The sequence below is a fragment of the Botryllus schlosseri genome, chromosome 5 (assembly GCF_051294905.1).
Source record: "Botryllus schlosseri isolate E-star chromosome 5, Bs_hap1, whole genome shotgun sequence".
NCBI classification, from domain to species: Eukaryota; Metazoa; Chordata; class Ascidiacea; order Stolidobranchia; family Styelidae; genus Botryllus; species Botryllus schlosseri.
In genome coordinates, this window is record NC_137240.1 from 27,770,071 (window position 1) to 27,787,094 (window position 17,024).

The 17,024-nt window shown below is 40.2% G+C and overlaps 1 protein-coding gene across 2 annotated transcripts in view; it reads right to left on the reverse strand.

Moving 5' to 3' along the window:
• LOC145439898 (adhesion G-protein coupled receptor G5-like) overlaps positions 1–17,024 on the reverse strand; it is a 45,735-nt gene that overhangs the window by 1,594 nt on the left and 27,117 nt on the right. For both annotated transcript variants that reach the window (XM_080317562.1, XM_080317561.1), the window contains one exon: positions 69–213. In XM_080317562.1, coding sequence (XP_080173688.1) covers positions 69–213 — 145 coding nt within the window. The remainder of the gene's footprint in view (positions 1–68; positions 214–17,024) is intronic.

Consider the following 17,024-nt stretch of genomic DNA (forward strand, 5'->3'; position numbering starts at 1 on the left):
CAGTCATGTTCAAAACTTGCGCAGATTACGCGGGTTTCGAAAAGTGTAAATCATATACTATACGATACCATTCGAAGTCACAGCCGTGGGCAATTTCGACTGCTTGTCAGCGACTTCGTATGTTTCTCCCCGAAAACAGCGTAATAATTTGGTCGTCCACAAGACTCTAACATCAGATCGTTTCACGCAATACAGTAGAAATAGGAAGACGCCCTGAATGAAATAACGCGCGGTGTTATGTACAGGAAACTAAGGATAAACTGTGCAGTGTGAACCTATGAGAGTGTTTTCGCAAACTTTTAAAATGACTTGGATGTATGGAGATGTATCATACCATTGGAAGCCACTAACTACCCACAGAGAGATATTTCAATAACGAGAGTTGACCAGTAACGAAGTACTTATACTTTTCCAAAGTATAGGTTTGTCAACTTGTACTAGTGAATCAATATTTTTTGTTACGGATTACCTTTTCCTATAGGCTACATCGACATTTTTTTAGGAAAAACTACTGTCTTAGTCAGATGCTTCTAATTTCATCAATACCTTTAGGCGAGACGTTTCATTTGTTAAAAAAAAAAACAAGGCAGCCACGAAACATACTGAATGGTTGGTTTAAAAAACGGATTTCCCACAAATTAACCTACCAGTCATACCTTCCTGATTGTTATTGCAAACATTGTTCGACGTTCTCTAAAAAAATCTGAGCCTGTTTACATGCGATGATCTGGCGCAAGTTAGAACTCAACAGACTTATTTGCTGGATCAGATTCGAGCATGTATGTATGTATAATTGGAAATGGTGCGTATAACTGCAAATGGTTTTTTGCACCATGCCATTTCAAAATCAAAAGATCTATACTATAGCATATCTAGTGTCATATTTCTCTACCAGATAATATGACAAATTCAATTACTGGTGTACTGGTATAAGGGCTAGAGAGCAATTGTTCAATTTCCATTGGTACGTTGTGATACCGCGCACTGTCCCTTAAATGTTGTCGATGTCGATCGTACTTTAGACATTCAAGTAGAAAGTGGGCTACCGTCTCGGGTACTTGGCAATCTTCGCATAATCCATTTGGGTGACAATGCAATTTGCGCAAGTGATAATTGAGTTTGCAATGTCCGGTCCTTAATCGGAATAGGACAGAGGAAGCTCTTCTTGTTGTTTCTTCGCTGGGATACGTTTGGTACGATTCCGCATTGGGTGAGAAAATTCTTCTGTATTGCGATTCCTGATCCACTTGCCTGAATTCTTCTTTGAACAGGCTTCGGCATACTTCCGACACAGCACTTTTATATTCCTTGGTGGACAGTTCAACTTGATCCTCACCGATTCTATGCAGAGCGGCTGATTTAGCCAGCGCATCTGCGATTTCATTGCACCCCACTGAACAGTGGCCTGGAATCCACAGCATAGTGATGTTGAAGCCTCGGCGTTTCAAATCAGTACACTGGAGTATTATGTCTGCAACGATAATGTTATTTAATACGCGTGATCGGATAGCTTGTAGGGAACTCAGACTATCGGATAAGATAACTATATCATAGTTATTAGTGTCGTATCTTTGAATCCATTTGAGACTTTCCTGTATAGCTATGAGCTCTGTTGAAAATACTGATAAATGGTGGTTTAGTGATACATTTTTCGACACACCCTCGTCCCACACGTAGAAGGCGGCTCCACACCCAATCTCAGTTTTTGAACCATCAGTATATATTTTGATACATTCTCTATAATAATCGTTAATGTATTGCTCACTTACCAATTTGATGACTGCTGGGGGGTCGGTTTTTCGGAGCATCAACGATATACTTACGTCTACGCGACAGTCTAGAATGTCTTCCCATGGTGAGATGGGAAAAGTGTCAGACTTGTATATAGATATATACCTCACGGCAGGTATGTTCAATACCATATTAAATGTTCTGAAGGAATGCGATGGGAAAATCTCATGCCATGATTGTTGTACGAGAGATCGACAGGGGTGATTATTGCGCGATAATATATTTCCTCGGAACTTCAAACAGGCCTGTAAATGACGTAAGTGAACTGGCAGCTCGTTACACGCGTGTTGCAAAGAGTATATCGGGGTACTACGCATACCTCCACAGCAAAGTCGGAGTGCGGCATTTTGAACAGCTTGCACTGATCTGATCACATATTTAGGGGCGAACATGTACGCCTCGAATCCATATTCCATTACCGATCTTATTAATGCTCTGTATAGGGTCAGGAGACAGTCTTTGGACGCCCCCCAAGATGTGCCACTAAGAAGGCGCAGTAGATTAAGACGCTTGGTGCAGATTTCAGTGACAATTCTCGAATGTGCTCTGTAGCTTAATCTAGCATCAAACGTAACCCCAAGATATTTATACTCATTTTTTGTGTGAACCGCAGCATCATTAAAAACCAATTTCACTTCAGGTAATTTACGTCGTCTAGAAAATAGTACGGCCGCAGACTTGTTCATGTTAACTCTAAATCCCCATTTCTGACACCAGCGTGACAATTCGTGTAGCGATTGTTGCATAGTATCTATAAGACTATTGGCATCCAGACCTGACTCCCACATACATACGTCATCGGCGAAAAGATTCATATTTGATGTCACCGCATCTGGCAGGTCATTTATCATCACCAAAAATAAGACTGGACTAAGAATGGAACCTTGAGGTATGCCATTTTCTAGCTGCTGGATATTTGACACGGAACTACCCAGGCGGACTTGAAATGACCTTCCATTTATGAATGTGTTAATCCAGTGTAGCATATTACCATTTATTCCTAATGAGTGAAGTTTATAGATTAGGCCATCGCGCCATACCATATCATACGCCTTCTCAAAATCGATGAACATGGCCAACGTCGATCTTCTGTTAGCCAAGGACTTATATATTTCATCGTGCAGTAGCAGGATGCAATCACTCGTGGAATGTTTCATCCTGAACCCACTTTGCGCTTGATGGATGAGGCCATAGGTCTCAAGGAACCATCGTAATCTATTCGCAATCATCTTCTCCATTACCTTACAGAAATGGCTCGTGAGCGATATAGGACGATAAGAGGACGCTTCCCCGATCGGTTTACCGTTTTTATGTATTGGAACCACTATCGAGTGTTTCCACTCGTCAGGGCACCTTCCGTTTACCCACACATTATTTACCACTGCGAGGACGGTCTCTCTACTTTTGGCGTTCATGTTAGTGAACATCTGATGGCATATCCTGTCTGCGCCGGGTGATGTCGATTTACGTTTTTCTATTACCGCCAGCAACTCGGTCATGTTGAACTCTGTATTGAAATCATGGCCCCAATCGTTGCGTGGTTGTTGTAGTATTGGTTGTACATGATCTATTGCGAAGGTAGTTCTGGTAGATCTAAATTCGTCGTCGAGGTTTCCATCACTACTTACATTGTAGAATTGCTTGGCCAACTCGTTTGCCTTGTCTATTTCATCGGTTACCACCCTGTCGCCTGCCTTTAAATGATGTATTTGGTTCCAAGAACGTGACCCAGACATGGATTTCACTACGCGCCACACTTTTGATATGTTAGAATTGCTATTTAATGAATCACAAAAGTCCCGCCAATAAGACCGTTTTGCTTCCACGATTGCTTTTCTCGCTGCTGCTCGGCGTTTTTTGAAAATTATGACATCGCTCTCACGAAACGTTCGTTTCATTTTCTGAAATGCTGCTCGCTTGAGACGCACGTATCTGGCACATGTTTTGTTCCACCAGGGGACCGACAGCTTTCTGTTAATCGGTTTACTAGTAGGGATATTAGAATATGCAGCATTTAAGATAGCTTCGGTCGTCTTTTCCACCGCCAAATGGTGGGTCGGGTCAATTTTTTCCAGATTCCTTGAACAATCATGTTGGAAGTGTTCCCAATCGGCTCTTCTTAGCGACCATGAGCTATGGTGACTTACGGTCGAGTGTTCATAGTGTGATAGCTTTGTGAGTACAAGATAGTGGTCGCTCCCGAACAAGTGGTCCGTTACATCAGATTGCACGAGATGTGCAATATCGCTTGTTGCGATCGTCAAGTCCAAAAGTGATCCTTGACCCATTGTTGGATGAGAAATTGATATACGCGTGGGCATGCTCGTATTTATGACTACCAGGTTTTTTGATTCAATCACATGGTAGAGGTGGCGTCCACAGGTGTTAATGCGCCTCGCTCCCCACAGCGGATGATGAGCGTTCATATCGCCAATAATGATACTGCGCGAATCAAGGTGCATAAAGCAGCTTTCCATGTGAGAGCGTGATATGCGTCTGTTTGGAGGGATGTATAAATTCATAATTTTGATTCCTCCGATCTGTACAACTTGAGATTCAATCGGCGACACATCGTTCGTGGGTATCTCCATATATGGTAATTGACGTTTTATAAATAAACAAACACCGCCCCCATGGATGTCCCGGTCTTTTCTGATCAGCACATAGCCGTGAATTGTAGGGTTGTATCTAGGAACGAGATGAGTTTCCTGAATGGCTATCACGTCTGGTTTCGTTACTTGATCCCGTAAAAAAACTTTCAATTCGTCCAACTTTCTGTAAATACCTCTACAATTCCACTGAATAAATGATAATGGCATCTTGATTACTTGTCTCCCGTCTCCATATGTTGGCTATTTTTACCTGAAGGGTCCTTTGGAGCCTCTTTTTTGCCCTTTTCACGATTTCGTAGTTTCTTGTCGTTGGTTGACAAACTTGTATCTGGTACCTGACTTTCTTCAGCAGGTGTATCAACTGATAAATCCAATACAGTATCTTGTTCAGTTTCTCTTGGTATAGCGGGAATAATTATACCGAGATTGTTTCCCGCGGATTCCTCAACAATGGATTCAATGCATAACTCCTTTCCAGCCTCGAGGGCAAATAATGTATTTTTTATTACTTCGGCAATGAAAGTGAAAAATGCCTTGGTCGGGATTGTAATATGACTTCCATCAGTTGTAGCGTGTGTATTTGGTGCACACTGTTCTGCCGAAATTTCCGTTTGGGGTAGTTCTGTGGTTCGCCTCCATGCCGTACCAGTGGTGGGAGGTCGTACTTGATCTTCTTGTGTTGTGACTTGTTGCTGCATACCACTGTATCCCTGATTTTCTCTCTGACGCAGTTGACGAGCTGTCCAATAATCGACTTTGGAATTTGCCATAATGGACTGGATCTTACTCTCCTCCTTATATCTAGGACATCCTGCGTAACCCGCAGAGTGCGCTAGTTTGCAGTTGACACAAAAGGGGGTCTGACTATCACAGTTTTCGTAAGCGTGGTCTTTGCCACATTTCGTGCACCTCTTCCTTCCACGGCAATATTTCGCTTTATGCCCGAATCTATTACATTGAAAGCAGCGTGTCGGCGGTGGATTATAGATCCTTGTTCTAAACTGCAGAAATCCGATTCTAACTACTGTCGGTAGGATAGTAGAAGCGAAGCAAAGCAGTACTGATGTACTCATTTTGATTCCAGTCTTCGTGCGATAGGTGAGTCTACGAACGTAGCTGACATGTTGATTGGCAAGGGATTGCTTAATTTCCTCGTCAGTAAGATCATGAGGCACATCCGAAATAACGCCGCGTACCTCGCTAGGCTTAGTTTTGAACAGCTCTACGCGAACCTCGATCGGGTTTTCTTTAGTACCTAGATCAGTGCAACTGAGTAACTTTCCCACTTGGGCGTGGTTGGCGCATTGAATACACAAGTCACCTGATGGTAACACTCTGAGGTCAGTATATGGCCCCCCTAACACTTTGTACAACGTTTTATTGATAACCAATGGATTGTACTGCCGAATCTTCCGATTAACACCTTTAACTACCACGGAATGCGCCAATTCTGAATTTGACGCAGATGAGGCCCCTTTTGACGCAGGTCCTTCAAGCTCAGTATCAGCGGAGCGCTTTTGCGCCCCGCCTAATCCCCGCATATTTAATACACGAGCTTATAAACCAGTAAACGGTAAATATATGATGTAAGTATGGTAAGAAGTCACGATAACACCTTCTGTCCGGCGAGAAGCTCGGCCGCTAACAGCTGCTATCTGTCTTGATTGGTACGTCCTACCTCGACGACGTCCTGCACGCGAATGTGATTCGAGCATCTTAACGGTTGTATGAAGCCTACTTTCAATGATATTTCGTGTAATCAATTTCAAAAACCTATCACGAATCGTCATTCCTTATTTGAAAAAGTCAAAACAAACGCAAAGTATTCATGGGCTTAATCTTAAAATAAATTTGATTTATTGCTGTTGTGACCGTTTTTTTGCCTGCAACCTTAGCCTGCAACTGCTAAGGAAATGTAAAATATGATCAAACTGAAACGTTGCAATTCTACTCTCGTTTTATTTGCCGCCAGAAATGTCCTCTGTTTGGTGCTGAAAATGTGGTACGGTTACGGTTAGATCTATATACCGGTATATTTGCGGGGTTGTGATGTATGATGTGAATGGAGTAAAAACACACTCGCAGAGATCGATATACTGGTATTTCCATTTCCAATGCTGTCTATGAGTTAAGTCACGTAGGAGATTGTAAACGGAGACGGCATGTCATCACAATAGCATGCTATTTCCAGAACAACTCCCACACGCGGGTCAACGATGTTAGATGTATGTCCGACGTATCACATCGATTCATCACACTTTTGACGGGTAGCAATAAGCAATCCAGGATTACAGCCGAGAATCGTCATAACTTCCTCACTACACTAAACAAACCAAGATGGAATCTGCCGCAAAATGCTGTTTTGGCTCGTTTCGTCATAGCCATCAATATCTGAATTATCATTTTTACTAACACAGGAAAGTGGTGTTTCGATCACCGCCTTTAAAGGACTTTTACGACGCGCGCGAGAGCGTTCGGCATAATTGATATGCCGAGAATGATAAACACAGGACTGGTAAAAATGAAATGGAATCCACCAACAATCTAAGAGGTTCGAAGGTACTAAACGCTTATAGTGCACCACGAGAGCCATGAAATGTGAATACGCTATAATGGGAGCGCGCCAAATATCTACCCCCATAAAAACGTCGGCATCGGCTAAGTACACGTAACCGAGCGACGACTCAGGCCACATTATGCCACAGTGCTGAAGTATATGCTGACAATCAAATGCTATAATAATCCTACAAAATTAATATCGACGGTCTAGCCCAGACCGGTCAATGTATTCGGCGTCTGACTATTTCTATACAGTGATATTCAGCGGAGTGTAAAACGGGTTTCCAAATTACCGACATTACCCCATAACAAGTTATACAGTAGCCAACAACCCCAGTCGCAAAGATTAGATTTTATGGTGAAAGAAACATGTCAAATTAAGATGGATCCCGTACGCCTGCTAGATTTTTTACATTAGGCAACGATGTATTCTCTATATCAATGATCCCAACGGCGGCTCCCTGCTAACCTTCTTGCAGTTCCCATTGACGTTTGAAAATCCCGCAAAAATATTAAAAAATCAATTTATAACAAAAAATTAAATTAGTATTCAAAAATTACCCTTGCTTGGCTTGGAATCTGGAGTTTATAATTAATGGTGGAGACCAATTCCTCTGCTGTAGAGTAGCGATTCTTTACTCAGCAACGAATGTTGTCAACTATTTCGATACTCAACTCACGCTAAAAAGTATACTCGCACTCAAATGCGCTCGGATCGGCACTCAAATTTAAGTCAGCCCACCGCCAGACTTAAGTGTAGGTGAGCTGGCAAATTTCCAACGGTATGTGACCATCATACCAGTGGATCGTTTGATGCATACAACAGGCTTATCAGCAATTTTATTGATGAGTTCAATCGCCACATTGACGAGATTAATACCTTCTTGCCAATGATGGAAATGCTTTCAAATCCTATTGCATACAGGCCTGATGTCGCCACTGCTCCTAGTCAATTTCAATTGAGTTGCTAGGCATGCAGTCAGATATTGAGCTCAAGCAATTAATAAAGTGAAGAGTTTACTTGAATTTCGGAGTCAAATTCCAGAGACAAAGTATCCCAAATTGATAACCAATGCCCAGAAAAACGATTCTCTATTGTGGTCAACTTATGTACGTGAGTAGTTATATAGATCGCTGGTGACCTGGCAGGGGCTCTTATGGGTGCACCCGACCGGTGCCGCGAAACTCGTCCTGAACCGGTGACCCTTTCAGACCCCCCTTCCACCCGACCGGTGCCTGGGTTGGTATAGGCATCTCTCGACCGGTAACCCTTTTCGGTATAGGGATCACTCAACCGGTGCCTCGAAACTCGTCTTGAACCGGTAACCCTTTTCGGTATAGGGATCACTCAACCGGTGCCTCGAAAACTCGTGTTGAACCGGTGACGCTTTTCGATATATGCATCGCTCGACCGGTGCTAGTATAGCCATCTCTCGATCGATAACCCTTTTCGGTATATGAATCGCTCAACCGGTGTCGCGGTGGTAATTCGTACTTTCGGGTATATACATCTCTCGATCGGTGTTGAATATGTATCAAGTAAATAGTCATGTGAATGAATCTTTGTTAATGTGTATATCGTGCCGCGCAGACGGAAACGTGGCTTGTTGTGAGGATTAAGCAGTGCGTCCTATATTCCGAATGACCTGCGCGCTGAATTGTTTCCGTGCAGTTGTGTGCTACTATCGATTATACACTAGACCGATCAGTGTGAAATAGTTTGATCGTGAATTATGATATATGATGTCGTAGTTTAGTCGTACCAGATGACCGATCGTGTTCTTTTTTCTCGCTATTGATTGCTTCCTGAATAATACTTTCGGATTATTCGCTGTTTCGCGCCTACAAAATAGTCTGCTGTTCACAGTCGCAACTTCATCGCGATAGCACAATTTTCACACCTCGATCAGTAGAACAACACTGCTCTAACCCAGTTGTCGAAACACATAGGTCATACATTTTACGTGAAATATTGTATTGTGGTATACAAATATGCAAACTATTCTTTCAATTCAACAAGTCTAGTTAACGAATCGATTTTCAAGCTGCCGACACAGTTTTTAACACGAGTGAGTTGATATTTCTTCCCGGGTACGAGCGAGGCTTTGTTCCATTGATCCAAAACCACCTCACCAGTATCATCCTTCAATGTAAAACTGTATAATTTCAACTCCTTTCCGGCACCAGAATTGACCATCTTCTCCTCTCGAGAAACACAAGTAGCGGCGATCGAGACGTATTCATCTTTATTTCCGTATACCGATTCACAGGTCAATAATGGGTATTCTTCAGTCGTATGTCTCGATTTTCCATGTAGAGTTACTGACGAAGCCCGTCCCAGTAATACAGCAGGTTTTCCAGTAAACTTGTCAATTTGGACCCAACCGGATTTGACCATGAGTTTTTTTCGTTTGGAGAATGCTTGCTCAATGACCCCGAACAATTCACGATTGAAACACGTGAAAGATATCTCTTTGTTATTGCCGTCGATGAATATACCTGTGAGATATTGGCTAACGCCACCTCTTTTGGGTGATGAGACGAATTTGACACCGACGTGAAAATTTGAAGTTGCTCCGACTTGCATAGTGTTGACGCTGTTCGATGTCATATCGTTTGATAAAGTGGGAGTCATCAGTGTAACTCACTACACAAATCAAGTTGAATCGTATTTGAATGTATTGATTCGACCCAACTCAAATCCTATTAACGCGATCTGTTGAATCGAACGTAACCTGAATATTACTGACGCCAACATTCACCCTCATCGGATCATTCACACATTCCACGCCGCTGTTTTAACACTTATAGAATCAATACCAACTATCTCTGACCCGATATTATTCAATCATTTTGGTAATTTGCCAACTTTAAATCCATTCGCGGGATGTACTAAAGGTAAATCCAAATAATCCAGAATGAAATATTTGGACTTTGACATTGTGTGAATTGAAATAGGATTGACAAACATGACTACCAACTTTGATCCAGCCACATTTCAAACTCAAAAGAATTATTCACAACATTAACAATTGTTAAAAATCTAGTTTCACTTACTTGATTATATCATTACAACTCACAAATTTGAATTAATTCATCCTGGTTGTATTCGTATGCTCTATCTTTTTATTCAATTGTAAAGGTTGTTACTATTCTGAAGACAAAGTATTTACTAATCGGCGCATATACGATTTGACTTGGACATATTATATTTTGAGTATACGAGATTTGAATGTCTGAACAATAACTGAGAATTAATTTATCACAAATAAATCCGTATATTACAGCGTAAAAGATATCGGGGTGTCAGCAACTCTGTACGGTCGTAGTTACAACCACATTAACTAATCTACCCAGGCAACTCGTCATGATCATTCCTGAAATCAACACAAACACGACCACTGACTTGAGTTAACCGCGAAACACCATCAAGTTTTAAATCCGCTTGCAGCTGACGGATTATTCGAATGCATCGATGGGGAATATTATTGAACTCGTCGGTATTGTTACTTCAACAAATTACACCGACTGCGAAAGTTAATATCGAATGGTAAGACTTGATCACATATTTGTTGATCACAGACATGACGAAAAAAAAACATTACCGAGATTTTATAAACTAGTCATATTACTCTACACATCTATCAATATCAAAATCCGAGTCATCCAATTTTTTTACTAAAGTAACATTGCACTTTCGGATTCGAATTCGGTATAGTCATACAAATTGTATTAAATCCAACATCAAAACAAAAGGAATTTTTTTTTTTAGTTTATTGAAATCAAATCATTCGTCTTCGACTTGTGCTTTTCTAGATTACCCGCGACAATTCGTTTCGAGTGAGTTGTAACCAAAGTCAAGATATCTTTGTGTCCACAGATATGGAAGATGAATATAGCTAACACAATCACGAATCGACGTTTCAGAGTATTTCACGGGTGTAATAAACTTGTTAGTGTCACCTATCTAAAAGTACGCACGCGTTCGATTTCCATACCGACTGTTGCGATGTTTAGGATTCACTTACAATAACCACGGGTGAGGATTTAACATCAATGTCGTTACTGTCGGGATTTGCGCCAGAGAATTGAAACATATGCACTTTACAGAGTGTGAAAATATCACTTTGAGTATCGAGTACCGTTCGAAGCTAGCGATCAATTCTTAATCATTTCAGTAACTCCCCATTGTGCGTGCTAAATGTAAAATATCGCGAGGTTATACACTCTAAGACTTTGATTATTGTAAAAGTAAATTGTGATATGTTTGTTAGATGCATCCAATTCAACTAGAAGTGTCTAGTATCCAACAGTCGTAATATCAAAAAAGTACTTGCTACGCTGTAATCCACTTAACGTGTTTTGTATTGTTGTTCATTTGTAGTATTGATTGTTTTTGAACCCTCAAATAATAATTCCCGACATGAAACTAAGCCGCCGAAAGTCGTTACCATCACAAAGAAACAATTTGCACGATGTTTACTAAATGTATCCTATAGTTAGGTGTACTGGAATTATTTGTAAAACACACACACACACACACACACACACACACACACACACACACGATCAGAGAAATTGGAAATTTTTCCGTTGTCATTCGCTAAAGTAAATGTCATCACAATACTCTGTCACTAAAAGACGTTACTTGGACGTGCTTGAATTCTAGACATAGTTCTGATTTACCCAACACAAGACCCAAGGACAACCCTAGTTTCAGCCGAACACAGATCTCCAAAATACCACACACTTCGCTATTCCTAAAGCACAAACACACGATACAAAATAATACTTGTTGTGTTGTTGCGGCATCATCACTCAACAATATCACCCTCAATACAAATGATGTTTATGTGTAACATGCTATTGATTTGAACCACACCCACCTGACGGAAGAGGATTTACTCAATCTTTACAAAATGGATATTGACCAACATCACATCACCGGATTGTATCTGTTTCGCTGGATACGAGTTATGTTAGTTTAACAGTAAACAAATTTCACCCTCTTGGATTATGAACTCAATGCGTTAGCAGTCATTCAATATTTTGTTTGTGTCAACTAGTTACTTGGTATGTTACTCCACAACTCTTACAAAAGTACGAAGGATATTAACATCGCACTAAGTAATTAACTTTACTCGATATTCTCGCATTACGAAACTAAAGAATGGTTGGTTAGACTCTACAAACTGTTTCGATATCACAAGACCTTTATTGTCTGAATGGGTGTTCATGTGTCTTAAGAACCAAATAGTTCAACACAGCATTAGTACCAACAGAAACGTCAGAGTTGTTTACACAAAAGTTTGTATGCGTGCAGTATGCGAATACCATGTGTAAGTCCAGCACAATTGTGGTATCCATCCGGGTTTAGTTAACACAATTTACGACACCGAGGTCACCTCATCTTTCGTAAGACAACAAACCAACCAAGGTTTCAGGATATGTCCGTGTCATAGCAATAAATCAGCTACTCCAACAACAGAGTACATATGTTTTCTAGTTACGGCGCTTACATCTTACACACAAATCAATCTACTTTGCTAACAAAAAGTGCTGGGTCATCAAGTGATTACCCTAACAACAAAACAGCTAAACGTACTATCATACAAAATGGTCGTTATAGTCACCAACGGGACCAACATCACATCACCGGATTGTATCTGTTTCGCTGGATACGAGTTATGTTAGTTTAACAGTAAACAAATTTCACCCTCTTGGATTATGAACTCAATGCGTTAGCAGTCATTCAATATTTTGTTTGTGTCAACTAGTTACTTGGTATGTTACTCCACAACTCTTACAAAAGTACGAAGGATATTAACATCGCACTAAGTAATTAACTTTACTCGATATTCTCGCATTACGAAACTAAAGAATGGTTGGTTAGACTCTACAAACTGTTTCGATATCACAAGACCTTTATTGTCTGAATGGGTGTTCATGTGTCTTAAGAACCAAATAGTTCAACACAGCATTAGTACCAACAGAAACGTCAGAGTTGTTTACACAAAAGTTTGTATGCGTGCAGTATGCGAATACCATGTGTAAGTCCAGCACAATTGTGGTATCCATCCGGGTTTAGTTAACACAATTTACGACACCGAGGTCACCTCATCTTTCGTAAGACAACAAACCAACCAAGGTTTCAGGATATGTCCGTGTCATAGCAATAAATCAGCTACTCCAACAACAGAGTACATATGTTTTCTAGTTACGGCGCTTACATCTTACACACAAATCAATCTACTTTGCTAACAAAAAGTGCTGGGTCATCAAGTGATTACCCTAACAACAAAACAGCTAAACGTACTATCATACAAAATGGTCGTTATAGTCACCAACGGTACATGGTACAAGTAACAAGTCTCGAGAATCCAGTTATTGAAAAAACATGAAAGTGTTTCTCCTGGGCCAAGTCGTTATGTTGACGAAAGCGTATATTGTAATATCATGATCGATTTGCATTCGTTGGTCACAAAATGTCACTACTCTAAATAATTATTTTTCACTCAAACACAAACGCATACTTGTCGCCAATCGTTTTCATCAAGCACGAGTTCAAGAAACCTGCTACGACATGAATTGTTATTTTTTTTTATGTTGTGTAAATAGGTAATAATTAATTTTAGTAACACTATATCAACATCATCTAGTTGCGCGAATAGATTTACACGAAGTCTTGTGGTTTTAATCGAAGTATACAGCACGGTCTAATGTAGAGTCATCTCTACTGTACAGCAACTCGGTAATCGAAATGCATTAAAATTTAAACAACGATCTTGTTTCGTCGCACCAAAAATATGTTTACTATCGCGATACTCTGCACAGGCCGTGTAAATCCTTTTCACACTCGTAATAGTATACCAACAGCTACCGGCGACAACGTTTAACAATACCAACGACACTAAAAAACGATACCTACCCAAGTAAAATTACCATTTTCACCTGGAGGTCGGTCGCTACCCGAGTAGAAATACCATTGTCCTTTGGAGATTTATCGTTTACCCAGTGTAACAATCCCCTTTTCACTTGGAAATATATTTTTGACCTGGATAACAAACCCCTTTTCACTTGGAAATCTATTTTTACCCTGGATAACAAACCTTTTTCACTTGGAAATATATTTTTTCTCTTGGTAACAAACCTTTTTCACTTGGAAATATATTTTTTCTCTGGGTAACAAACCCCTTTTTCTTTGGGAATCTATTTTTTCTCTGGGTAACAAACCTTTTTCACTTGGAAATATATTTTTTTCTCTGGTTAACAAACCTTTTTCACTTGGAAATATATTTTTTCTCTGGTTAACAAACCTTTTTCACTTGGAAATATATTTTTTCTCTGGGTAACAAACCTTTTTCACTTGGAAATATATTTTTTCTCTGGGTAACAAACCTTTTTCACTTGGAAATATATTTTTTCCCCGGGTAACAAACCTTTTTCCCTGAGCAACAAACCATTTTCACTTGGTGGTCCGTCGTTTACCCGAGTAAAAATATCATTTTCCTTTAGAGATCCGGCGTTACCCAGTGTAACAATACATTTTCACTTGGAAATCTGTCATTTACCTGAGTACCAATACCGTTTCACTTGGAAATCTATCATTTTCCTGGGTAACAATACCATTTTCGTTTTGAAAACTAACCACCACACCGGGTCAATTTGATATTTTTGGATATTGTTACAACGGACAGTGACAACATATACACCAACAGCGACTCCGATACATTTGTGTAATCGCATTTTCACTTGTTCTGGTGCATCCCATCAAAATCGACGGTTAGCCACACACACACACACACACACACACAATAACAACGCGCTATTTCGATATGACTGCAATGTCCGGGTTCGTGCTTTAGATTTTCCAGAATCAATCCGTCTAAAGTTGTAATCCCCCCGACTTTGTTAACTGGTTGATACACGGATAACAATCTTCGGAAAATGTAGGAACGCATGCTACCCATCGTGCGCACGATTCCAGGTTACTTGTGATTAATTTCCTTGCTCACACTATACAGATTATACGTACAGGGATATGTAGCGGTAATCGGTTTGGTCAATACATATCGCCCCATCCAGTATGGAATTACAAACCCAATACAGGCCAGTTCATAACCGGATCCGGATATTCAATGCAAAGCGATAAAGCAGAACCAATGACCAAATGTAATTAAACATATAGATTCACAACCCTTGATTTTTTTTTCGTGAAAAATGACAATACATATCGAATATACTTTACGATTGTTCAACCCTACCAAGTATTCACGTAAATGTGGTTTATGACATTACATACAATGTGTCGGTGTACAAATGTTGGGTGTTTATGCACACATCGGTATGACCCATAGACAACATCATCATACCCTCCAGGACTTCAGTCAACTACCATTGGTCTCTCGATACAGCGAACGATACAGTATGCAACACATATCATTAGAGTGATATATCCACAGGTAAATATGGGGACTGGCCACAATAATTGTATCGAGATTTAACCGAGATTACTATCCGTTCACTGATTCACTCGATGGTTTTAGCAACTTGAAACATCACAAGATAGACACGACTCGAATTACCAATATTCACAATGTTTATAAGTTTCGTTACTGATCGCGCACTAAGTCTATATGAATATTCGAAAAATCGGGTATCGCTACTCTCAACACCAGTGATTCGGTTTAAGTTTGAAATCGATTTGGTAATGTAATCCGAAATGGAGTGTTTCTGCGGGATCTGTTAACCTTTACAAGAGAGTGCTGTCTCTTTGACGCATGAAACAATTATTATCAACCACACCTTGCGTGCATCGATTTGTCGGCGTCGTACAATTATTGTGGCCAGTCCCCATATTTACCTGTGGATATATCACTCTAATGATATGTGTTGCATACTGTATCGTTCGCTGTATCGAGAGACCAATGGTAGTTGACTGAAGTCCTGGAGGGTATGATGATGTTGTCTATGGGTCATACCGATGTGTGCATAAACACCCAACATTTGTACACCGACACATTGTATGTAATGTCATAAACCACATTTACGTGAATACTTGGTAGGGTTGAACAATCGTAAAGTATATTCGATATGTATTGTCATTTTTCACGAAAAAAAAATCAAGGGTTGTGAATCTATATGTTTAATTACATTTGGTCATTGGTTCTGCTTTATCGCTTTGCATTGAATATCCGGATCCGGTTATGAACTGGCCTGTATTGGGTTTGTAATTCCATACTGGATGGGGCGATATGTATTGACCAAACCGATTACCGCTACATATCCCTGTACGTATAATCTGTATAGTGTGAGCAAGGAAATTAATCACAAGTAACCTGGAATCGTGCGCACGATGGGTAGCATGCGTTCCTACATTTTCCGAAGATTGTTATCCGTGTATCAACCAGTTAACAAAGTCGGGGGGATTACAACTTTAGACGGATTGATTCTGGAAAATCTAAAGCACGAACCCGGACATTGCAGTCATATCGAAATAGCGCGTTGTTATTGTGTGTGTGTGTGTGTGTGTGTGTGGCTAACCGTCGATTTTGATGGGATGCACCAGAACAAGTGAAAATGCGATTACACAAATGTATCGGAGTCGCTGTTGGTGTATATGTTGTCACTGTCCGTTGTAACAATATCCAAAAATATCAAATTGACCCGGTGTGGTGGTTAGTTTTCAAAACGAAAATGGTATTGTTACCCAGGAAAATGATAGATTTCCAAGTGAAACGGTATTGGTACTCAGGTAAATGACAGATTTCCAAGTGAAAATGTATTGTTACACTGGGTAACGCCGGATCTCTAAAGGAAAATGATATTTTTACTCGGGTAAACGACGGACCACCAAGTGAAAATGGTTTGTTGCTCAGGGAAAAAGGTTTGTTACCCGGGGAAAAAATATATTTCCAAGTGAAAAAGGTTTGTTACCCAGAGAAAAAATATATTTCCAAGTGAAAAAGGTTTGTTACCCAGAGAAAAAATATATTTCCAAGTGAAAAAGGTTTGTTAACCAGAGAAAAAATATATTTCCAAGTGAAAAAGGTTTGTTAACCA